At 38.5% G+C, this 25136-nt stretch overlaps 1 protein-coding gene across 1 annotated transcript; it reads left to right on the top strand.

The window, feature by feature from the left end:
* The first annotated feature begins 15044 nt into the window (after positions 1 to 15044).
* Positions 15045 to 22411, top strand: sh2d4bb (SH2 domain containing 4Bb). Its single transcript, XM_082152356.1, has 8 exons — positions 15045 to 15496; positions 16878 to 17037; positions 17207 to 17360; positions 18476 to 18614; positions 18712 to 19021; positions 19242 to 19369; positions 20750 to 20970; positions 22300 to 22411. Exons 1-8 carry the CDS (start codon positions 15334 to 15336, stop codon positions 22390 to 22392), a joined length of 1368 nt encoding a protein of 455 aa, XP_082008482.1. The 5' UTR covers positions 15045 to 15333; the 3' UTR covers positions 22393 to 22411.
* Positions 22412 to 25136: the final 2725 nt, after the last annotated feature.

Genomic DNA, 25136 nt, shown 5'->3' with positions numbered 1-25136 from the left:
CGTTTGTTTTTAACAGCTAATTCCCTAGAGGTTTGAGATTTAGCTGCTCCCTGTCAACCTTTCTTGCTCGCTGTGACAGCTAACCTCTGCAACTCCCACACCATACACACATCAAAGTAGCCGGAGCAACTTTTCTCTATTTACTGACATGATGAGATACGCACGGGCAAGTGACGTATGTACGCAATTTCCCACAAAAGCATCACTTCAGGTCTAAAATTGAAAGACTTAAAATGGGCTTACCATCGTGAATCAGGGTAAGGCAAAAACACGTTTTGGAAAAAGGATTGATATGAATATGGATTAATGGATTATTTAAGTCTTGAACATAAAAATTACACAGTGTACCTTGTTAATAAAGTATTCATATAAAAGCACAAAATGGACACCAAAATGACTTGCTGTTTGAACAAGCGCAGCACAGTTTTGCAACTAGAGATTGAAACAAGGCATGAACCTCACGCCGAAAGCTTTGGTACACCAGGCACCATTCTGCTGCATTTCTGCAGATAAACTCATGGTTTCACCAAAGAACTTTGAAAGCAAACAGAGGCAACACCTCTGGCTCAACCACACTGACTTTGCATCTTTTAAATTGCCTCATGAAACTTTCACATGGAATGACTAATCATCACAATTAAATTCATTTGATCTTGGGCTGCATGCACATGCACGTTCCCTAAAGAATTACTCAAATAAAAATAACCCCAGTTTTCTTGTTCACTGGTCTAGCCGATTCATCCACTTCAGTGGACGAGAAAGCAGATCTTTGCAAGGAGGACAAGAAAAGAGGATGCAGCTTGTTAAAGGAGCTCTGCATGATCTCTGGAAAATAAACACACTGTAAGCTATTTTTGGTGTGTGTGAATAAGAAAAAAAAGCGAACAGAAGGAAGAGACAGAGAACAAGAATATCAGGCACAGGAGAAATAAAGAGACAAAATATAACTCAACAAAATTATGCCCTTCATTGTACTACACAGGCAATTTGGTCACATTTTAGATTGGGGTCCAATACTCACTAATAACTAACTACTATCTACGGCTTTGCCTCAATAAAGTCCTAATTACTGCTTATTAATAGTTAGTAAAGTAGTAGTTAAGTTAAGGTATTGAGTAGGATTAAGGGATGTAGAATAAGGTCATGCAGAATAAGGCATTAATATGTGCTTTATAAGTACTAATAAACAGCCAATATCCTAGTAATATGCATGCTAATAAGCAACTAGTTCATGGTGAGAATTAGACCCCAATCTAAAGTGTTACCCTCAATTCTAATCGCAAAGAGGTTCTTTACTCTTAAATTAAGTTAAAATGCCACTATAGTTTCAAATACATATAGTGCTGATTAATCATACTGTGCTTTTTTGGTGTTGTTTTTTCTTTCTTTCTACATTTTGTCTTTTTTCTTCTTTAGAATGATCCAGTGTTCAGTAAATCTCATTAACAAGGAGAGATATTCAAATTAGCCGAATTGAGTTTCAGATATCTCCTGTGCATATTTCTTTTCTGTTGTGTTTTTGTATTGTACTTTTATTCTCATGCTGCTAAACAAGGAAGCAAGCAGAGGACAGAGAGAGAAAACGACAATGACACATGGAAGAGGCTGGGGAGAGGAGAGACAAAGGTTGAGGAAAAAGAGAATGAGAAAGAAAGAGACTGTAAGAAACAATGAATGGAATAAGATAGAAGAGCGCTTCGGTGTGAGTCAACCATTTGGAAGATTTCCCATTGTGGGGTCACAGGGTCAACACAGCTTAAATCTGTTGACCTCTTGGTCTCCTGACCGTGGAAGTGTTTGTTTAGGTTCCCCGGCCTGGAGGTCATTGTTTTATTTGGACGTGTTCCATCCTCGCCTTGAAAAATTGTTTCTTTGGCTGGAGATAATCCATCATTCCCTATTCACTGTGAGGAATAAAGCTATAGATTTACAGATTACAACAGTGTTTTAAGAGTCCGTTTTCATGTCTTCAGTCTATTTGGACCAGTGTATTATAAGACATTAATGGATGAATTTTAAATGATTTTATTTCTTTGATTTGAGAAATAGTCATTTGACAAATTTGACAAATGACAATAATAAGGCCACATTGTGAGATAAAGTCGGATATTCAGAATTATGAGGGGAAAAAATCTGAAACTGCCATGAGATTTAAACTCAATCGAAAATTTAAATTCAAATTTGCAATTGTAAGATGTAAAGTCACATAGATAGGAACAAATCTGAAATATTATGATAAATCACAATTACAAAACAAATTGGCAATTAATTGTGAGATATGAAGTCACACTAGCCAAGTTTCCATTTTTGTGCTGTTTTGTTATAGACTTATAAACTTATAAAAACATTTGCGAAATTTGCTGTTTCCAGCCTGTTTCCATTCAATTTTCGATTCCATAAAAAAAAGCTGCTCTCTTCAGTCATTTCTATAAATAATTGTGCATATAAAGCAAATTATAGGCCTATCGTATATTTCGCATCTCAAATATTTGTAAATTGTAGAGAGTAATGAGACAATTGAAATTTGCTAGTTTACGGCTTACTATTTTTACAAACAATATTATTAAAGGTCCCATTGCATGGATTATTTAATTATTTTAGAATGTTTCCTGGGGTGCCCTTATAATGTTAGTATGTTTTTTAGATCAAAAGTTGTTATAATTTAGAAATAAAAGGCATATTTCCTAGCCTGATTTCATGCTCTGATTTGAACACTGTTTGAAGGGGCGTGTCTGCTGTGAGACTTCAGTGTAAACGCCCACTGCTGTGACTGGCTGACATGCTTGCATATGAAATATCTAGCATTACATGTGGAACTATCTGGAAAACTTTTACTATTACAGCTATTATACGTTTTTACTATTACAGCTATCGGGATTAAGGAATCGTGAGGAGTTTTTTAAGTATTTAGATCTATTCCCATCACACAAAAGGTTGCAGTGATGAGCATTGAGCAGATGACAGCCTGTTGATCGCGTGAATGAAGATCTTATCATTGCAACGCAGTTTCTGTACTCTCATTAATGCTTTCACCAATGCAAACATGAGGTAAGTAACATACAGTAAGAGCTTCATTGTGCAGTGTAACAGCCTCATTGATTTCACAACGAGTTTTGGCAAGTGTCCAGATAAACTCGCGCTGTGTGATTGACAGCTTGGGCGATTGGAAAGGGATTGTTCTTTGATCGCTTTCTGTATATACTGTATATTAATCACAGTTTAAGTAAGATTATTTTCATCCTACTAAGAGAAACGATGTGAAGTTGATCGCTACTTCCGTAGTAAATCACTACCGCTTGCTGGAATATAGTTGGAATTGCCCCCTTCTTTAGTATGAGACGCTGAGAGAAGCCTGCTTGATATTGTCCCAGGTTAGAAAAACAGTCCGTGGTGAAATGGGCAGAGCAAACTAACAACTTCGAATTAAACTGTTGCGGTATCCGATTATAGATAAACATCAACCACGCCTGTTGACATTTGACTGTTGACTGCGCAGTTCTGCCTGGCATTGAACATGGGCTAGCATATGCACATTTTTGGAGGCGTACATATTAATGATCCCGACTGTTGCGTCACAGTCGGTGTTATGTGGAGATTCGATATTTTAGGGGTGTTTTTCAAAAACGAGATTTAAATAAGGAGGAGAAGACAATGGTGTTTGAGACTCACTGTATGTCATGTCCATGTACTGAACTCTTGTTATTTAACTATGCCAAGATAAATTCAATTTCAAATTCTAGGGCACCTTTAAAGGACAAGTTCGGTATTTTACACTTAAAGCCCTGTTTACAGATCGTATCTGATGAAATAGAATGGTTAAGATTAAAATTTGGACACATGCTGCTGTCCCGAGAATTTTAGGTTTATTTCGCTTTTGTGGACCTATTTTGCCAAACGCGTCACACCCGTGATTCTTCCGTTGAGAGCCTGAATAATAGACACTCCAGCCCAGTTGGTGGCGATAATGCACCTTTGCCAATTGCAAGCAAACCACGGGCATTTCATTGAATACACAGAAGAAGCAGAAGAAGAAGCGGCGGAGTAATACCGTAAAGGTGCTGCGGTCTCACAGCACGTCCTATTAAGTCAATGGAGTTGGACAAAAACTACGATAAAACCTGTTGGAATGCATCTTTTTCAGCGATTTTTGAGGGAACATATCAGTGAACACCCCCTGACCACTTTCGTCTTTGTAAACGAAAGTTTAATGTGTTTTTAGGTCGGAATCTTCCAGTGCATATAGACAACCATTGTGGGGGTGGGGGTGGGGGGGGGAGCGAAATAAACCTAAAATTCTCGGGACAGCAGCATGTGTCCAACGATCTGTAAACAGGGCTTTAAGTGTAAAATACCGAACTTGTCCTTTAAATTAGGAAATATTGGAAATATTAGAAGACGAAGGCAAAGCAGAGAAGCTTGTCTGACAGGATTGTAACTGCCTTTATGTGACATAGCCCATTGGTTTGAAAACAGACATATTTAAAAATCAAAAATGTTATGATCCATAACAAAGATTGGTGCAGTGAAATGTTCAGTCTTTGCATAGCAACAAACGTTAACGTAAGCCTTGAACATGGAGTCAAGCCAGTCGTGGTTTGACGTGGCCGTGAACGCATATAGCCTAATTCAGATCAGAGATGTCGCAAAATTAGAAAAATAAATCTGAAACTGCTAAATTTAGTCACATTGTAAGATATAAACTCGCAATTATGAGATAAACATTCAAAATTGCAACATATAAAATCACAATTGTACGAAATAAATAAAAAATGTGCAAGTACCTTATCATTTTTTACTCTGAGGAAACAGGCTTCCATAGGTTTGGAATCACATGAGGTGAGTAAATGCATTTCATTTTTGGGTGAACTAAATCATTTAAAATACAACACGGTCTTATTAATTTTTCTCATTGACAAGGCTCAAAAGGTAATGTATACTGCAAATCAGGAATGACCCTTTGATCACACCCACTCATTCACACCATCCATACTAGCATGATGAATAAATGTGTAATGTATTAAAGAGTCATATAAAACAGTGTTGTGTAGGGTGGAGTACTGTTATCAGTGCTCGAGTGTGCGTTATACGCAGCTGCTTATTATAGGACAGAGAGCTTGTACTACATCACCATTAGTAACCTCTGATACCGAAAAGAGGATTCCACCCCCACTAATGCTTTATTGCCTGGCAATGCTGGCATGCTTGATAAATATCCACATGACTGTTATTCCAACCAGCTCCATTCTCACAATGACAAAATGTGCACTAAGCAAGCTCTGATAAAGTCTTTACGAATGCAACAATTCAATATCTCCCAGTGTAAAAAAAAAAAAATAACAACAACAAAAAAAACCGTAAGACTGAACATTTTGTTTCAACACAGAAAAATTCCCAGGTGGAAGTTGTTTGTTTACGGTTAGTTTTCCCTCCCAAACCTTTTCAAAATATAGCCAGGAATCCAGACTGTGGAGAGCGAGCTCTGTGCCTCTGTAGTCCTAGGTTTAATACAACAGTAATTTGTCATGAATGGCAGTTTGTGTGTCCCCAGCAGGCTTTGGATCTTCTCTTGCAGTTTAGACAGCACTCTAAGATGGCTGCCCGGCCCCACGACGAGCGTACAAATGACTCTGTAGTCTGCGACTCTGACCCTTCCGTGGCCCAAACTCTCGTTCACTCGCTCTGGCGATGAGCCAGTTGTCAGATACTGCCGTTTCCACTTCAATCAGCAGCCAGCTTCTCTCTCTCTCACTCGCACGCTAATCAAGACACTTGCTTAATTTATTCGAATTAACGTCAATGCAAAAACAACAACAAAGCATCCTTGTCCAAACCATAACCGTGCTGAGACAACAGAGAGAGGTTTAAGCAAATCAGACTTTAGAGCTGCTTCAATTAGCAGTCTACCAGAGCACAAGGGAGGGAAAAGTCTTACCATCAGTCTTACATCAGAGGTTTTTTTTTTTAGGGAAAACACACTGGTATAAGATTTATGGTAACATGTAAAACACGGATACACGGGCACAGATAGAAATGGCTCGTTGATCAAGAAAAAATGACATGATATACTGAATAAATCACAATCCCATCACAAAATCGAGAATAGAACAATAAAGAATAAGCTAACACCTTTATAGTACTTTGAAAAGCAAAGTATTACTCATATCTCAAGAGCCTTAAAGGCATTGTTTACCTAAAAATGTCAATTCTGTTATTTACTTGTTCCAATCCCATTTGGAAACACATCTGCGAAACACAAAAGAAGATAACAATGAATATCCATCCAGGTTGGTTAATTCAATACAATCGCATTAATACAATACAATAAAAAACCCAAAGGTTTCAGTATATGAAAAAGTATATGCGGCTCATTTTTCAAATGTTTTGATCAGTCTTGGTGAAAAACAACTCAATATCTACATTTATTCATTTAGCAGTCATTACATTTTTATGCAACGCTACAGTAAAGCCACTATTGTTCTGTGCTTCACACTCCAGTCAATGCGCTATTCTTATTCTTCTGGCTTTTTAATGGCAGTTAGAAAAACGAAAAATATTTTTTTTATGTCTTTGAAAGACGTCTCATGCTCACCAAGGCTGCATTTATTTGATCGAAAGCACAGCTAAAACACTAATATTGTGAAAAGTATTGTAACTGTTTTCTGGAACTATCCCTTCCATTCCACTCTATTGCACTGGGTCCAGCATTTTTAAACGCAATAAAACAGATACAGATCAGTAGGCATAATTTATCACTCTTGTTATAATTAGCCGTACTTAATTAACATGTTAAATTGACGGTCCTAACTAACAGCAGAACAAAGGTGCGGCTCAGAATCAGACAAATAGACAACAATATTCAGCTAGTCAGAGTCATAAATGTTTTATCAGTTCTTTATGGGCCTCAGGGGGAACAATGAAAATCAGCCCTATTTCAGCATGGATGCATGCAGATGTGAAAGAATGTGAAAAGCAGCCTAAACATCATCAGCATTGCATTCAGTCCACAGAACAAATACAACACAAGATCAAAGCTTTCTTAGCTCTCTCTCTCTCTTAAGGGAGCTCTGCATGACTATAAATCAAAGGTTTGGAAATTGAGAGCTGGATTGTGAGGGAGAGGGGAAAGGAGTGGCGTGTGAGTGACAGCAGTAAAAGGCTGCTGTGCGATGCTCTCTTGGCCTGTCCACACTGATGAGACCCGTTTGCCTTCTCAGCAGTGTGGGGTGAAGCGCGCATCCGCTGAGAGACATCCCAGGAGAGGTCATTGCTAGGGTCATGTTGGCATTGCCACACAATAACAGACATACACACACACAGTCACACACACACATTCCGTGAGTACAGTCGAGATGATGCTGGCGGAGGACACAGGGTCATCCATATGAGCTATAAATGGCAGAAGCCCATCAAAAGGTAACTCCATAAATCAAAAAGCGGTTTGAGAAAACACTCTGTGTGAATGACAGAAGAAGAGCAGGAGCTTGTCACATCTTAGTGCCTTTGTTCAAGAGGAGTTTCATCTCGACTGATTCTTTTCAGTTTTTGCTGTTTCAATCTGGGAGCTTCTGTATTCGCTCAGTGAACACCTGTCAGTACTGGTCTGTGACAAACGAGTAAAAGAAATGGGGTAGACTTGACTGAGTAGGGCTGGCAAATTTTTTTGCTCCATTAAAAAAAAAAAAAAAAAAAAACACCAACAAACAAATTCGTTTCATGACGTTCTATTAAAGGTGCAGTGTGTACATTTTAGCGTCATCTAGTGGTGAGGTTACGAATTGCAACCAACAGAAGTAATGGTGGCCGACAGGAAAATATGTCGTCGTCTGAGTCAGCAGAGAGTAGCCAGTTAAGCAATGAGTTTTCTTTACAAAGATAAATGAAGAAATTATGTTTACTTAATTCAGTAAAACGATATGTTATTGCTAATATTATTGTTACTTGTTCATCATTGTGTCAGTGTTTTATTCGCTGACTTAGCTTCTTTGAACAACATAGTGATGAAATGCGTTTGTCCGTTTAGGGCTACTGTAGAAGCATGTCGGCGCAAAATGGTGCATTTCAATGTAAGGGGACCCGCGGTGTATGTAGATAGAAATGCCTCCTTCTAAGGTAATAAAAACATAACGGTTCATTATGTAAGCTCTTTATACACCACTGAAAACATAGTTATGTATATGATATTGCATTTCTGTCAACAGATCCTCCTAAATATTACACAATGCACCTTTAAGAGTTCTTGAACATTGTTAAATAATTATGCAAAAAAAAAAAAAAAAAATCGCAGTTGTTTCGCAGTTAATTCATCATAGGTTAAAGATAGAAGTCAAATTACAATATGAACATGGTTAATGTAGTAGTCAATGTCTGTGAATCTATTTAACTCACCTGCATTCCTATATAGAACACACTCCATCAATGGTCTTAAAATTGGTCATCAAAATGGTCATCATCGAATTCAAATCATACTCTGAAGGTAAGGGAATGAATTTTCTACGCTAGCATGCAACAAAAAAGTTGCGAGCAAAATAATGATGGTTACTGAACATCTGACTACTAACTCACTGAACTTAAAATCATTACGTTTTCATGGATCAGGATCTAAAAAAAAATGTATTTTGAACATAAGGTTAGCCTACTTAAACTTAAATCAATGTAAGGAAATACACATTAGCAAAAAAAAAAAAAATTGGTTAATGCCACTAAAACATGTTGCCAGAATAGTATTTTCGTATGTTTAATACTCTACAAAACAATACTACCCATATATATATATATATATACGCCTACTATTATATATCAAAAAAACATTTTACTATTGTTAACAACATAGGAACAAAATCATAATCAATGCCACACAAGCAAAATCCATAGAGAAATGAGTGAGCATATGTGTATGACCTCGACTACTGAGACAAAGGGATGCTAAAGAACTGTCTTTTCTACCTCCATCTCATGGGTCACAATCAAAATCGGGCAAATCAATAAATAATAAAATACAACTCACATCACAAACATGAAGGGCACTCTCACAAACTTCCCAGCAGTCACATAAAAACATTTCTCAGTGTCACAGTTGCTGTCTTTGTCTATCTCTTTGACTGTTTTTCTGCTTCTTTGTCTGGCTGCTTTGGTCAGGATGACAGCATCTCCTGTTAAATTTGTGTTGACAGCACAAGGGATGTTTTTTTCTGGCGCTGTCAATCGATTGAAAGTTTTAATTGAATTAATGAGATCATATGGAGATTAGTTAATCTAATTAATTGCATATCCCAATAATTGCAGAGAAATTTGCCCAAATGAAGGCAACTCAAAGAAATTGGCCTGTGAGTTAAGCAGTAAATAGACATTACTAAAATAGGCTTTAGAAAGTCAATATATTACTTAAAGGAACATGCTGACTTTTTGGGACTTTAGCTTATTCACTGTATCCCCCAGAGTTAGATAAGTCCATTCATACCCTTTTCATCTCCGTGCGTGCCGTAATTCTGTCTGACGCACCCACCGCTAGCCTAGCTTAGCACAAAGACTGGAGGTAAACGGCTCCAGCTAGCATACTGCTCCCAATAAGTGACAAAATAACGCCAACATTTTCCTATTTACATGTTGTGATTTGTACAGTCACAGCGTGTACGAATAACAAGGTCACATGAGACACAGCCATCTTCTAACTGTATACATACCGGGAACTATATTCTCAGAAGGCGAAGCACTGCTACTTCTCAGGCGCTGCGAGCAAATCAGTCCGCCCAAGTAGCAGTGCTTCGCCTTCTGAGAATATAGTTCCCAGTATGTATACGGTTAGAAGATGGCTGTGTCTCATGTGACCTTGTTAGTCCCAAAAAGTCAGTGTGTTCCTTTAATATCACTGAACATCTACAGCAATTAACAATTCTGTCCAATGTATACTTTTACACAGATCACACAGATCAATTACATAATTTTTTTTATCACATTTTTAAACTATATAAATGCTATATAATGCTATATAAATGCCTCATTCATTCATTCATTCATACAGCAATTAACAATTCTGTCCAATGTATACTTTTACACAGATCACACAGATCAATTACATTATTTTTTTATCACATTTTTAAACAATAACTAACAAAATAATTTGTTAAATTTTTTCATCTTTCCCCAAAGATAGCTTGACAAGCCACAAATAAAAATGCCTATCTATATGCTGGTTCCAGTAAGGCACAGCTGGCGCCGCCGATGACAGACTCTGACAGAGGCTTCCTCTGGAGAATGACCTGCAGGAGGCGAAAGGGGACGTGTCCTTTGAGGTAGCGAGGAGAAAAGCAGCAGGGTTCTTCTGCGACGCCAAAAAACTGATTCACACACTGTGAAAAGAAGGTTTAGTTTCAGACACTTAGGCTGCTGCCTCCATCATATTATGTAGAAAAGGACGTATGTGTGACCTTTGCAGAGTAAATGAGATCTGAATACGGAATTAGAGGCATCAAGCCAAGCACAGTGTGACTGCTGCGTATGTGTAGATTATTACCTCCCTGTCTTCTCTTTGTCTGTTTCATCCCCAGGTCAAATTGACATGCCATGTCAACCAGTCTGTGTCACTATTGTCTCTCATTTTCCTCCACTTTCATTTCCTGCGCCGTCTGAGCTGTTCTCATTAGCACTCACAGGAAGAGTCTACCGAATGGGGCTCGGGCCGGTTGGACCAATTCTGGCTGCAGTAATTATGTTTTGAGAGGAAGGCAAGGGCACAGACTTACTACTAAGGATGTGTTACAGCACCTCACTGTGGTTGCATTGAAAAACAGTGGCCTCTAGTGGACACTACTGGACACAGTAACCCACAATCCCATAGTTCCTAGCGGTGGTAGACAGCTGTCAATTCATATCTCCTCCGCTCAATCTTTCATTTTATAACAAGTGACTATTTTTTACGCTCAAGCCTGCATTCAAACACTCTATGACAGCAAAGATCAAACAAGTGCAGCGTATGTGACTGCGCCGCATTAATAAACACATAAGTATCAATTTGGATGTGAGATGCGCAGTGATCAGATGGAGTAAATAATCGTTATTTATTGGCCTCGCTCCTCCCAGTCCTCTACGGTCTATAAGGGCCATTTTGGCTTGACAGATCATCAGATGAAGATGAAAAGTGCTCCTGTTTTATTTAGCAGCTCTGACATGAACATCCAGTGCACATCTTTGATAATGTTATGTACTGCAGTAGAATTTTTAAAAGCCACTGCTTACCGCATAATGGAAGCGAGGCCCTCTCAGGTCGCAAGTCTATGGGGATGAGTGGAAAGCCGCGGCGGGTTTGAAAGGAAAGTAAATATACGCAGAGTGCTGGCTGCATATTGCGAAAGGCTAAATGACACAATTAGTCTCGATCTTTTGCCCAAATTCGCCCACCACGAATTAGCTGCGTAAACACTGAGCTTTGGACAGGCATGACAGGGTTTTGTTTTTGATTAATAGCATTTGATAACGAGTCTCACTGTTAGACATGATTATTACATCAATGGCGCAATTAGCATTTGTGTTAGAGTTCTGCTAGGAACGCAGGAGCCTCTTTGACAGGTTTCAGTAGATGTGAAAATATTATCGCTTCAATAATTTTGAATGTTAAACGTTTCAGTTTAACTGCCAAATGCATTAATTTACTTCAACTCTCACATTTATGTTCATTCTCTTTCTTTCTCTATTCCTCTCATTCTTTATTCTGTTTCTCTTGCTCTCGTTCCCTGTTCCCTTTGGCTAATAGTGACTAGGATGAATAAGTGACACTAGAATAATAGTCAGGAGAGAGAAGAGTAATTATGAGGTCATGGGGGTTTTATGCAGAACATGAAAAGCCCCTTGTAGAAATCAGGTCCAAAGGGCGGCAAGGGACGAGAGGTGAAGAGAGGCACGGAGATGAAAATACTGACGTCAGAAAGACAATTACACAGAACCAGTGTTGGGAAAGCTCTTCTTATCTGTTCAAGCAAATAAATGCCAGGTGAAACTACTCTTTTTGTACAATTAACATACAAATTCATACAAAATTGCCACCTTGTAACATTGTTACCTTTTCCTTGTGAGATTAGGTTGGTAGCCTACCAATGTTGTAGAAATATAACAAACCTGCAAAAATATCTTTTCTATATATAATTTTTAATGTGTTTTTACAAATATATATCATAATTTTATTTTGCGACTAACTTGACATTAAAAACACTCTCAAGAGTCAAGTGCAATGTCAAACCCTTACTGCCGAGGTAGCCTAAACCCTAGGTCTTCAACCCTGTTCCTGGGTACCCTGGCTGCACCCAAAATCACATACTTTCCTACTATACTGTAGGCGAAAAACGGTATGTGATAAGAGTAGTATGTTTAAATTCACAGTACTCATAAAAGAGTAGGCAATGGCCACAAAATACTCAAAAACTCATACTCAAAAGAGTGTAATTTTGGACTCAGCCTCGGTCCTTCCATCCAAACCTGAAGCGAATATTTTCAAAGTTTAAAAAAAACACAAAAAAAACAATTAGGTTAAGTTATTTGAGAGGATAACAGTGGTATTGGTAACCAACAGTAAATAAGACAACATCAGCGTAAACAGCCGATTAGTCATGTGGGTTTAATGTTCGCTACGTCAGAATTTATTCCGCAAATGCATTTTCATCTCCCATCATTCGCATTAACTCTTTTTCGCACAAGTCAAAAACCACCTCAAGCTCTCTTTTTTTGTCTGTCATTTACATCACTCGTTTCTGATGCAATACATCAAAATGCACATAAAAACAGGGTGAGTGCATTCTCGTATGTAGCGCATTTAGGTTAAATTAATTCTAGTTAATAGGTTTGTCTTAAACTAGGGGTGTCCAAAATCGGTCCTTGGTCCAATGGCATGGTGTTGCCCTCAAGCAACAAACTACATTTTTGGACCTCTCACCACGCCTTTTGTTTGGGGGTGGAGCAGTCCTTTCAGAAAGCAAAGCCACATGGGACACAGTGCCACCGATTGGTAATATAAATATCACTTTTTTAGGCTGAAGCGCAAGTGACCCCTTTCTATCACTTTTTAACATGTTTAAATTGAAATAACTTAAAAACTCAAAGAATGCACATTATGTGTCTAGTTGATGTTTTTATTATGCTGCCACAGAGAATGATGGGAAATATAGTTTAGTCACTATCATATAGTTTAGAGCCTATCAGCTCATAAATGTATCTCTTCTTCATTAGCAGTAAATATAATGCAAACTACATTGTACTGTCTGTCAGCATTCAGAAATACATTTATCCCACTCATAATTATGACTTTGTGGTGGCGTTCATGTGCGTTCAACTTGTAACATTCTTTCTGACATGACTTGAATGCACCAATAGTCAATGTTTGATACTTACAGGAAATGGACACAAGAACATTTTACTATCTACTGATCTACTATTTACTGATACTTACAGGAAATGGACACAAGAACATTTTATGGGTGGAAGGAAAATGATCGAGCAGTTAGGGTCGTTCCCTCTGATAGTGAGGACAGTGAGCTTGCGGAGGGTCATTTTATGATGGATATATTATCAGGGACCCCAAACTCCCAAAACAGACTAAATTAATTTTTACAGACAAAATAAAATGTCATGTCATAGAGGGTTAACTCCAACTTGCCTCAACACACCTACCTGGAAGTTTTTAGAATGCCTAGTAATACCTTGATTAGCTGGTTCAGGTGTGTTTAATTGGGGTTGGAGCTTAACTCTGCTGAACAGTGGCCCTCCAGGAGCAGGACTGGACACCCCTGTCTTAGGGTACATTTACACGACAACGATATGCTTAAAACTGAGAGTTTTCCGCGTAGAGACGACACTATTCTCAAAATGATCCCCATTCACACGGATCTGCGAAAACGACAAAAAAACTCTGTATTCTGCTGCCAGGCCATTAAAGGGCGATATTGAACACATAATACTCATGTGCCTGACGTCATCGTTTTCACAGATTCACATTTTTTGTCGTTTCACTTTGAAAACAGTTTTCTAAAGTTCGCGTTTTCAGGCACCCAAAACGCCTGGCCAGAACGCATAAAAAGTCTTGCGCTTTTAGTTGAAAATGGTGTCGTAAAACAGCCCCTAAGAGGTTGTTTAAAAACCCATTCATTTAATTAAAAATAATAGGTACAGGTACAGAATAAATGTCCACCGTATTCCACAAGGATCCAAGATCCTTGTCCAAGATACTTGATTTCTGTTCTCGATGTGGGCGATATCTCTTTAAACAAAATAATTGACATAATATTCAGATGCAATCAGAGCAGTATTTATCGGGCACAAAAGTAATAAAGGTGCCAATTAGACGGATGGCATTTAAACAGCATGTGAACAGATAAATGTAACCAATAAAACTGAAAACCGAGGCCATTCAAATTGTACTTGTTGAACCAATGTCCATTTAAGACAAGTCAGAACATTATTGTCTTCTCAAGGACTAACTGATGTCCAGGGTGAAAAGAGGGGGCGTGGGTGGGTCAACACCATCTGCTAGTGCAGGGTTATTGCAATATGAGTCGCAGATGTAAGATTACACCATGAAAAGGTAGGAAGAAAGGGACAGGTCAGATAACATGCCACACAAGCACATAAATACTACTGTGTATACCAATTAATCTAAAATTTTCATATTGCAATCATAATTACTTACACAAATGTTTCTCTCGTAATAGAATGTCTGTTTCAGAATTTAACCTCGCTGAGTAATTGCTTGCAAATAGCTGACATCAATCTGACATTTGAAGTAATTATTGTGACAGAGGTGTAGCCTAAGAGAAAACTATTTTTGAATGAGGCTATTAATCTAAAATCACATCAGCAGATATATCTTAACCTGAAAATGAACTGAAAAAAACAAACAAAAAACATGTAGAACTGTCACACACAGGTAGTGTCAGACACACCTGGCCTGTAGGATCACAGCAGGAGACAGATAGAGGGCGGAGAGGGTGAAATTAAACCCCATAAAGGATCTAAACGCAAGAACAAAACACCATTGCAGGATGAGAGTAGCTGAGAGACAGAGACCATACTCGGGTCAAGATTAAAGGAAGGGATGCATTTGTGATCAACAGTTGTCGAACAGAGAGGTATATAAAAAGGAGGGTGAAAGGAAAGAAAGTCTTGCAGTAGTAATGCTGCACTCAAAAAGAGACTTAGATCAGCTGTGCATTACACTGGACAAACCCTAGGCCTTCCTTAGCCATTGAAGACTGATCCTGAGAGACAGACAGACACTTGGACTTACAGTCTGCAGTGACTAGAGACAAAGGTCAAACCATTCCGAGAAGGACATATACTTGGCAATCCGTCAGGATGATGCAGCAGATTCTTCAGGATATGTATATAGAGCCTGACCTGTTGGCTGAACTCAACGAAGAGCAGAAACAGATCCTCTTCTATAAGATTCGGGAGGAGCAGGTCCTGCGCTGGAACAAGAGGGAGGGAAGAGACACCAGCCAAGCTCTAAACAAGAAGAGTGAGTCCAGAGTGTGAGAGTGAGAATTTGTACCTTTATTTGATCATGTCTACATGTTTTTTAATAAACAGTGGTTCTAAGTATTTTGACATTTAAGCCACATCTAAAAATGTATGATGTAGGCTATGTCTTTGCATCTAATGATTAGCCTACATAAATTATCAAACCAAGTGGCATTAATTATGGAAAGATAACACAAGTATACTTTTCAAACCAAATATTAGAAAAGAAAATTAGTTCTGAAAAAAGCTCTTGAGCTATTTGGTATTTTGATAATTTGTTATCTGTTATCATTTTTAATGCAAAATTCTGAATTAATTCCATTTAAAATATCATTCAATGCTAGAATCAGACATGACCACATAAAAAAAAAAAATTCCCCCGCAATGTTATGTCCGTTACTTTAATTGCTTTCACATTTTGACCTGCATCACATGCAGGTTAAATATTTATGCTCACCATGGCAAGGCTGCATTTATTCTATAAAAAATACAGTAATATTGTGAAATATAATATTATTTTTCTACTTTATTACAGGATTTATATATAGCTATTGCATTATATTGTCTCTTGTGGCCAGTTTAATGCCTCCTTGCTAAATAAAAGTAATTAATTTCTTTCCATTAAAGAAATAAGAAATAAGTTATCGTAATAAATTATTTCTTTACCCTTTAAAGTTTAGTTAATAACTGTTTTACAAAGAAATATAAAACTATTTATTTACAGATTGTAAAATTTTTTTGCTCCATTAACATTAGGCTACCAAATGAAATTGCAAAAATAATGATCATTTTAAAACAGGTTTTAACACTTATTCAATATCCCTTGTTCTGACAAACTGATAGTCCGGCCTAACAGATAGTCCTGCCTCAAACTCCGCAATAACTAATTCTACTAATTCTAATGTTGCTGCTGGTTGGGACAGCACTGTGTTGAAATTATAACAGAGCCATTAAAGTGTAAACACCTTTTGGGGAAATTAGTCTACAAATGTCTTACTTATATCTCTAAATATTGAAGGGGATTGGAGAAAGTACTTTAGAAAGTACATCTTAAAAAAAATCAACTTTAAGGAAGTGGTGCAAATGAGCTGGATTAGGATTACATCATGCAGCAAGTGCATTGCATCAAAGGACACCAAAGATTGTGTCTGTGCACTGACAGCTAATGTCCGCTTGTTTTCAAAAGTTCCTCCATTATCTTGTTCAGTTGTCATGTTCCCGCAGCATACAAAGGATCCCAGTAGGATAATCTCTTCCAGCTTTGTCGCGCCGTCTGTGTTATTTTGTCTTTATCTTATCTGAATTCGGTCTGATGGGTCTGGAAAGTGTGTTTCCTCAAGCTATCATTTCACTGTTTGCCGTGTGGTGTATTTTCCCAGGCGACCGCAGAGGCATTCAGTGGCTTCTGGGATCAGATGGCGAGGTATGGGTATGGGTTATGGGGGAGGCCCCGGGGGACAAGCCCTTTGAAGACATCATGGAAGAGCTGATGGAGGAGAGAGCCAGGAAGCAGGCCCAGCGAGAGGCACAGGAACTCCGGTGAGAAAACCATGGGACAGGGTCAAGGGACAGGTGCAATGGGACACTGAGGGTGGGTGAAGATTGACAGATGTGATTCATCTAAAAATTGAGAGTGGGGGGTGGTGATAATGATAGAAGTACAGGGGGATAGAAAGTGCATCACTCAAGCTCTGCTGAATTTCCTGAGGCGTGTGAAGGAGGCAGAGATTGAAAAGAAGTTTCGAGATGCCATGGCAAAGGAGAAGGCTCGCTTCGTGGCAGAAAAATGGAAGGAGGAGACAGATGACAGAAAGGCAGCCAAGCAGGAAGAAGAGGAAGATCGCATTAGAGAGGAACTGATGGTGGGTTTGGCTGGAATATGTTCCTTCGAATAGATGTGACAAAACCACCGAATATTTTATGCAACTTTTGAAAGGGGGACACAGTTCTAAACAAACCATTGAATAAAGCTTTATGCCTCGTGTCCTCGAGTTTTAAAGACAAAAAAACAAACACACACTCACACCAGAGGCGTTTCCTCCGAGGAAACAAGGAAGGCAATGCCTCCTCAAAACAACTGGATGATAAAACAATCCACAATACAAAAATAAAACAACACAAATATAAAAAAATAGGACATTAAAGTGTATGAATCATCTAAAGTAACACTGTCCCACAGCGAAACCTGCGTCTCTCCTGCCTCCCCTGAATGAAAATAACAGCTGAACATCAGTTCACAAATAAACTAAATTCGTTACTGTATTGCATTCTTAGTTCTTAGTTTGGAATAAATGTGAAAATGCTTAAAACACTAACTTAATGAGATTTATGGTTTTAATAAACAGAACATTAATTACATTGTTAATGTAAAAATACAAAATATAATTGTATTTTTTTTACAATGTAAATAATGTTTATTTAACCAGGAAAGTGTCAACATGGAGTATAACTAAGACATGAATAAAAAATAAAAAATAGTTCAATTTTTTGCCGCCTCATTTAAGAACACCACAGCACGCCACTGACTCCTACATACATACTTTATAATACATTTACAACCCCCCCAAAAGAGCAATAACAATCTTGATCTTGACTGCTCAGTTGTGACAAAAGATCCAATAGTTAAGGGTCCTTGCATTTATTCTTCAACCAGGCCTTTAATAATGACCTTACAATAGAGACTGAGGTTAATTAGGCTTAATTGCTATGTGTTCCATGTTCTGAGAATGAATTATTAAAAAGTTGGCAACCTCTCCGAATGTAGATAGTGATCTCTGAGACACAAGGCCAACATTTGTACGCCTGATGTATAATAGAGTTGAAAGCACTGATGTTTGGGTTAATGACATTGTCCACCGAAATAATCATTTATATTCCCAGCTTAATGGCACCGAAAATGAAAAAACTAAAGCAAGCTGCGGCGAAACTTCTGTGCCTTTGTGTTAGCAAAGGCTGATTCTTTCTCCTTTTCTCACAGAAATATGAGGAGGAAGAGAGACAGAGAGGCGAGGAAGAAATCCGCCAAACTGAGGAGAGGAGAGCAAAGGAACTGTACATCTCTCTGAAGCAGGAGGAAAAGAGGAGTGAGAGAGATGACAAAGAATGGCAGGAACAATGTGAGAGAACAAATGGAATGGGAAAGAAAATGAGAACTTTGGCTGCTCTAATATAAAGTAGCTTATTTCTATTCAAATTTCTCTCCAATTCCCACAGTACGACGCTCCAAGGCGGCGGATGAGGAGATGAAGTGCAAGGCACGATGGGCTAGAGATGAATACAAGCGCCAGTCTCTGCGGGCTATTGAGAAGGGCCTGGTGGCTGGACTCAGCGGCCTGTTCCATAAGGCGCACCCGAACGGATCGGGTCACAACCGACGGCGCGGCGCGGTCATTGAACATCTGACCCCTCCAGCTGAGGCCAGCCATTCACCCGTAACAAGTACTGGCCAACTCACTTCAGGCCATTACAGGCACAGACAACACCGTCGTTACAGCAATCCAGTCACACAGTCACTCACTGAATGGTAAAATCAATGATAATTGATCCCAACCATACCTTATGCATTTGTGTTGAGTGTGATATATATAATTTTTTTTTAAGTTGAGTAGCGTAACCTGCATTCCAGACAAAACACACCACTATCGTACTCTAGTCTGTTAAGTGAACAGTCAATTAAGTGAAACAACAATGAAACATTTGAAGGCTAACCACACATCACAAAACTGTTTTCCAATGCCTTTCAGCCCAGTTTGGATTCGTCCACCTAGGCCAAACTCTCGAGAATCCATCATTCGCTGGTTTAAAGAGGAGCAGAGACCGAGACGAGCGGGTTATGAGCGAAGCAGCAACACCATCGCCCTCTGGTTCCACGGTAAAGACAGCTAAAACACCTTTCGCATCTTCCGTCAGGGCTTCAGCACAAGAATCATCCAGCACTTTGACCTCCACACGATATGTAAAGGAAGGGCGATTTCACGAGACGGTGAACTGGGATTCATTCTCACGACTTCGCATTCCCTCGTTTTAGTAAACATTGAACTAATTAGTTCCCTCATTTTGATTGAACTTAAACAAAGGGAACGAATTATTACAACGTGTTCGTGATTTAGTAAAATGAGGGAAGAAATTATTATACAGTGCGCACAATTTACTTAAAACGAGGGCATGAATTAGTAAAACGTGCTGACATATTAGTAAGTTGTGGGAACTAATTGTTAATTCGTGGCCATGATAAACATTTTCCCCTACAAATTTTTTTTTCTTGGGTAGAAAATCAGCATATTAGAAGGATTGAGTGACACTGAAGAATGGAGTAACGGCAGCTGAAATTTCAGCTTTGCCATCACAGGAATAAATTACATTTTAAGATATATATAAAAATATAAAGAGTTACGTTCTATTGTAATAATATTTCACAATATTAGTCTACTGGATTTTTTTTATCAAATAAATGCAGCCTTGGTGAGCATAAAAGACCTCTTTCAAAAATATTAGACAACCTTACCGACCCCAAACTTTTGAACAGTAATGGATGGATAGATGAAAAAGCACAAGACACAAAATCATGTAGGCCTATAAGAAATTACAAGCGAACGCGCAAAGCTAGCGAACGTGCAAAGCTAGCAAAAGCTTGTGAAAATAGACACATTGTGGGAACTGTCTGTTGACCATTGACTGCACTTCAAAAGGTCAGTGGCAAACGGGGTCATTTGAAGTTGAAATTGTTTGAACTTTAAGTGTTACATTACAGCGCTTGACCGGCGCTAGGGTAACGCTGACGCTGCACTCCACAGTGTTCAAATGCATTGGGGCAATGTTGACAGGAGTCTTTTAGAAATGGACTCACAGTTCAGTCACAGTTTAGTGGGAACGAGCAGTAGTTCAGTGGTTGCACTGAACTAAACATCGATTAAATCGAGAAAATAATAATGAAAGAGACAGAGAGAGGAGGAAATAGGCAGACACAAAGACTCAATAATACAAAGCTTGTGTCAGGATGAGTGGAGCCACAGTGTGGCCACTGATTGGACAATGATAAGATTAACGACCATCTGAGTGATGCTATTCGACCAGGAAACACGAGAACGCTGCCAGCGTACCCTCCAAGATCAGAGCACAACACCTGCACTTCCAGCTGCACTCTCACTCAATATCTCTCCATATCTGCCTCCTCCTGTCTGTCACTCTGCCTCCTCCAGTCTCTGGCTCTCCATCTGTCTTTCTCACTGTCACCCATCTCTAACCCCTGCAGGAATAATATCACGACAGGAATCAGAGGCTTTGCTGACCAATGCCGCAGAAGGCTGTTTCTTGGTCAGAGTGAGTGAGCGGATCTGGGGCTACACGCTGTCCTGCCGCACCACCTTTGGCTTTAAGCACTTCCTCATCGATGCCTCGGGTGATTATTACAGCTTCCTAGGCGTTGACCAGAACCGTCATGCCACCTTAGCTGACCTCATTGACTTCCATAAGGTAAGCCCTCTTTCCTGGAGTAGACAAAGTCTTGGAAGGTGATTTAAGAGATTGCTAGCTAGCAAGAAATCGAACACAGTATGTCTATTAAAGTAAAGGACTCGTAATATGTATGTTAACAAAATTTTACTGTTTGACAGTCTCCTAATTAATTATTATTTTTTAAAACATGATGAGACATTTTATCAAACAAAGATAAACAAACACGATAACAACATTGGATAAAAATAATAAAAAATGTACACACTATTGTATATACTGTCATTTAAAACTTTGGGCTCAGTAAAAAAATTTTTGAGTGAGAAATTCATTCTTTTATTCAGTAAGGACAGAGGACTAGGGGTGTAACGAGACCCTCATGTCACGATTCGATACGTGTAACGATACTGAACTCACGATACGATATTATTGCAATACTCCAAGACATTACATTTACATTTACATTGTCATGAGTAAATTTACCGTTGATTAAAATGGTAAATTTGATATTACATTGTGGGTGTAAATGAATAGGCTTGGACTTGATGCTGGTAACCCAATGCAATGGACAATGGTGACCCCTGAATAAAAATATTCATGATTCTGAAGCTGAAAATACAGAATTATTTTAGATGAATATGCTTGCACTATGTCACTGACAAGATATGTTACCAGTAAAAAGTGGCCTACATTATTTTAAATATGAGTCATTTGGCATTATCATGACCCACAAATATCCCCCCATTGCATTATTATACATTATATTCAACATTATAAATAGTAGTTTAATGTAGTACTAACACTAAAACTCTGAACACTTGATTTGTTTTCTCACAGTAATTTTCATTTTGGGTGAACTATGCACAATACATATATTCACTATCCACGGTATATTGTTACACCCCTAGTAAGGACTCATTTAATCAAAATAATCAAACGTAACAGTAAAGACTTATTTAGAAACTTTCTAATCATCAAAGACAATGTATGACCGTTTCCACAAAAATATTAAGCAGCACAACTTTTTATTGATAATAAAAATAAATGTTTCGTGAGCATCAAATCAGCGTATTAGAGTGATTTCTGAAGGATCATGTGACACTGAAGACTGGAGTTGATGCTGTTTCTGAACTTTTTCTGTATTCTGAATACTACAACTGTCGTAGCACGACTGACAAACAAGCTCACAGGGCGATCGCAGAACCCATGGGGCATGAGGAACATAAACGTGGCGAGCACACCTGTCCTTCCATCTGTGCGTTTGATGCAGAGAATTGATAGTGTTGCTAATGCTTAGCTGTCCCAGGACTGATGTTGATTTCGTTGGCTGATGGTCTGCTTTTCCTCCAGGAGGAAGCAATCACCACGTCTGGAGGAGAACTACTCCAGGACCCCTGCAGGCCGAAAAGCTCCACAACTGACTACGGAGGGCTTTTTATGTGAAACTCAATTTGACTATACCATATTTGTTGCATGTAATATATATCATAACATATACACTGCACAGCTTCTATTTGTTGTCTGCCAAGCTTCTTCTGTCAAATGTAAATAAACACTTTTTACTTGCGTTAATTTGCTTATTTGGTTTCAGTGTGGGTGATAGCAAAGGTGCAGTCACATCAGATTCAAGCATGTAAAATTATTTTTGCCCCCACAAATATGGGCAACAGGACATGATGTCACACTCTAGGTCATGGATGGGCAATCCTCTCCCATGGCCTGATGGGATGGTAAAGTGTCTTATCGTATGCACACTTCAGAATCTCGCCAGAAGTAGTAGGTCATCCGGCTGCTTTTTGCCTACTCTAGTAAAGTGAATTTGGATATACTACTTTTGTCACATAGCCTGCAGTTTTTTACATACTATATAGTAGAAAAGTATGCGATTTCACATGCAGCCACTGTCTGGCAGTTTAGCTTCAACACTGATAAAACTCACCTGCCTGTAGCCTTCCAGTAATCCTAAAGACCTTGATCAGCTGGTTCCGGTGTGTTCGACTAAAGGGATAGTTCGCCCAAAAATGAAAATTCTGTCATCATTTACTCACCCTTAGGTTGTTCCAAACCTGTATGAGTTTCTTTCTACTGTTGAACTAAAGAAGACATTTTGAAGAATGTTGGTAACCAGACAGTTGACGATAACCATTGACTTCCATAGAAGGAAAAATAAAAACACTATGGAAGTCAATGACTACCATCATCTGTTTGATTACCTAAATTCTTCAAAATATCTTCTTTTGTGTTCAGCAGAAGAAAGAAATTCATACATGTTTGGAACAACATAAGGATGAGTAAATGACAGAAAATTCATAATGTATTATAAAGTATGTACATGTGAGTCAGTGGCATGCAGTGGTGCTCTGAAATGAGGAGGCAAAGTCATTTAGCTTTTTAATGTTTTTAATGTAAATTCATGTCCCATATATACTCGATGTTGACATTTTCTTGGTTAAATACTAGTGACCAGCCAATGACCACCATGAGACTAACTTCAATCAGTTAGTAACCAGGTTCAAACCCCAGATACCAGCTTAAACTGGTCAATGTGTTATGTTGTAAAACCCATCTTAAACCAGCCTAAGCTGGTTTACTGGTCCTAGCTATCTCCCAGCCAGTTCAGGCTGGTAGAGAGGTTTGGGGAATTATTATAAATTTTTATTTTTTTGATGCTCAGACTGGGAGACCATATTAAACCTTCTTAAGCTTTTGAAAATTTAATTTAAATATAAAATTAAATAACCAGTGATTTATTTTCAGCTGTACAGGTCTTCTAATGGTTAAATATTGGTCAAAATATAGGTTGACCAAATGGAAACATTGGTACGCAACAAAAGATGAACAGTGTAGTGAGACCACCTCACCCCCGTAATGTTTCAAGTGCTAGTCTTTCCACCAATTTTCCAGCCTACACAAGTGTCCCTCTATGATCCTGCATGTCCCTGAGCACCAACAGTTACTGACTACAGTCTGACTTCCCGTACAGTCACACAGAGGCATAAAGGAGATCAGGTTTCTGAGAACTGCATGACTGGCCTTGCTAGAACTGCACATTGTTCAAGGGGAAAGAGCTATTTCAGCTAGCAGTACCGGCAAAGACCTGACGAACACATTGAGCAGTGGAGTAGAGGTGCAGGGTGACAAACTACGATGAAAGACATCGGAAAAAAATCATGGGAAAGGCAGTTTCAGTTTACCCATATATTTCCAGTCAAGCGAGTGTTTTTTCCGATGGCCATCTGCAATTCATAAGACTGTTGTGTGTTTATGTGTGTATCTTGGGGGGGAATGGAAAATTATATACTTGATATACCAGGGAGCCGATGACAGTCAGAAAATGGTAACAAACCCATCACACTGGACACAAAAGTCTCCTGTCAAGCACCAGCCAATGTAACATGATGCTGACATGCATTAAACTGACCCAATGATCTTCACAACAATTGTAGAGCTTGTGGCCAAAAAACACAAAATATAAATTTGCATTGCAAAACTGGGATATTTCATGAGGGTTTGAAACAACAGTATTTTGCTCACTAGCATAGATCTGTAGCAACCAAACCACACTGCAACTTGACTTGCTAAAGAGAACACAAACAAAAATATCTGTTGCTACTACAGCCATATTGTTTTGGGGAGAAAAGAAAAAGAAAAAACACCCTTTTTTTTTTCCATCCATGATTTGAAAATCAATTTGAAGCACCTAAACTACTCAGGTACCTTCAGAACATGTCAAAAGCTTGATATCGACAGATACACTGTAAAAAAAAACAACAAGAAGAGTTTTCAGCATTAGAATTCAAAATAATGGTAAGATAAAATGGGCGTCCTTGGGAAAATTTAGTATATCTAGACTCGACGAGGCAAACAATAAATAAAAAAAAGACTTACTTGCAGACATATCTTAGGCTGTTACAGTTTGATTAGCCTGAAGTGTTTTCAGACCCTCTCCAATCAGCTTTCCTTCAACAGAATGGGCTACCACACAATCTCAGCCAGAAACAACTGAAAAGCAACCACGAGAAACCAACAAAAACAAAACACAGTAAGACCTATACATTTTTGGTACTTGTCTAGTAACAGAAAGATACCATTTAGTTTGCTCAAATAGACCAGTTTGTGTGAAAACAATCATGTTTAAGGTATTAGGTTTATATAAAGAGGAACTTATGATTTGATTTTCAACGGTC

Source organism: Leuciscus leuciscus (assembly GCF_965113295.1).
Source record: "Leuciscus leuciscus genome assembly, chromosome: 21".
NCBI classification, from domain to species: Eukaryota; Metazoa; Chordata; class Actinopteri; order Cypriniformes; family Leuciscidae; genus Leuciscus; species Leuciscus leuciscus.
This window is presented reverse-complemented; position numbering and strand designations above follow the sequence as displayed.

What these genes read in the sequence shown, in the direction of transcription:
- sh2d4bb (XM_082152356.1), top strand. Translation starts at nt 15,334, where the DNA reads ATGATGCAGCAGATTCTTCAGGATATGTATATAGAGCCTGACCTGTTG. An exon ending in ACACAGTCACTCACTGAATG is followed by an intron (nt 19,022 to 19,241) that starts GTAAAATCAATG and finishes AATGCCTTTCAG; the next exon opens with CCCAGTTTGGATTCGTCCAC. An exon ending in CATCGCCCTCTGGTTCCACG is followed by an intron (nt 19,370 to 20,749) that starts GTAAAGACAGCT and finishes TAACCCCTGCAG; the next exon opens with GAATAATATCACGACAGGAA.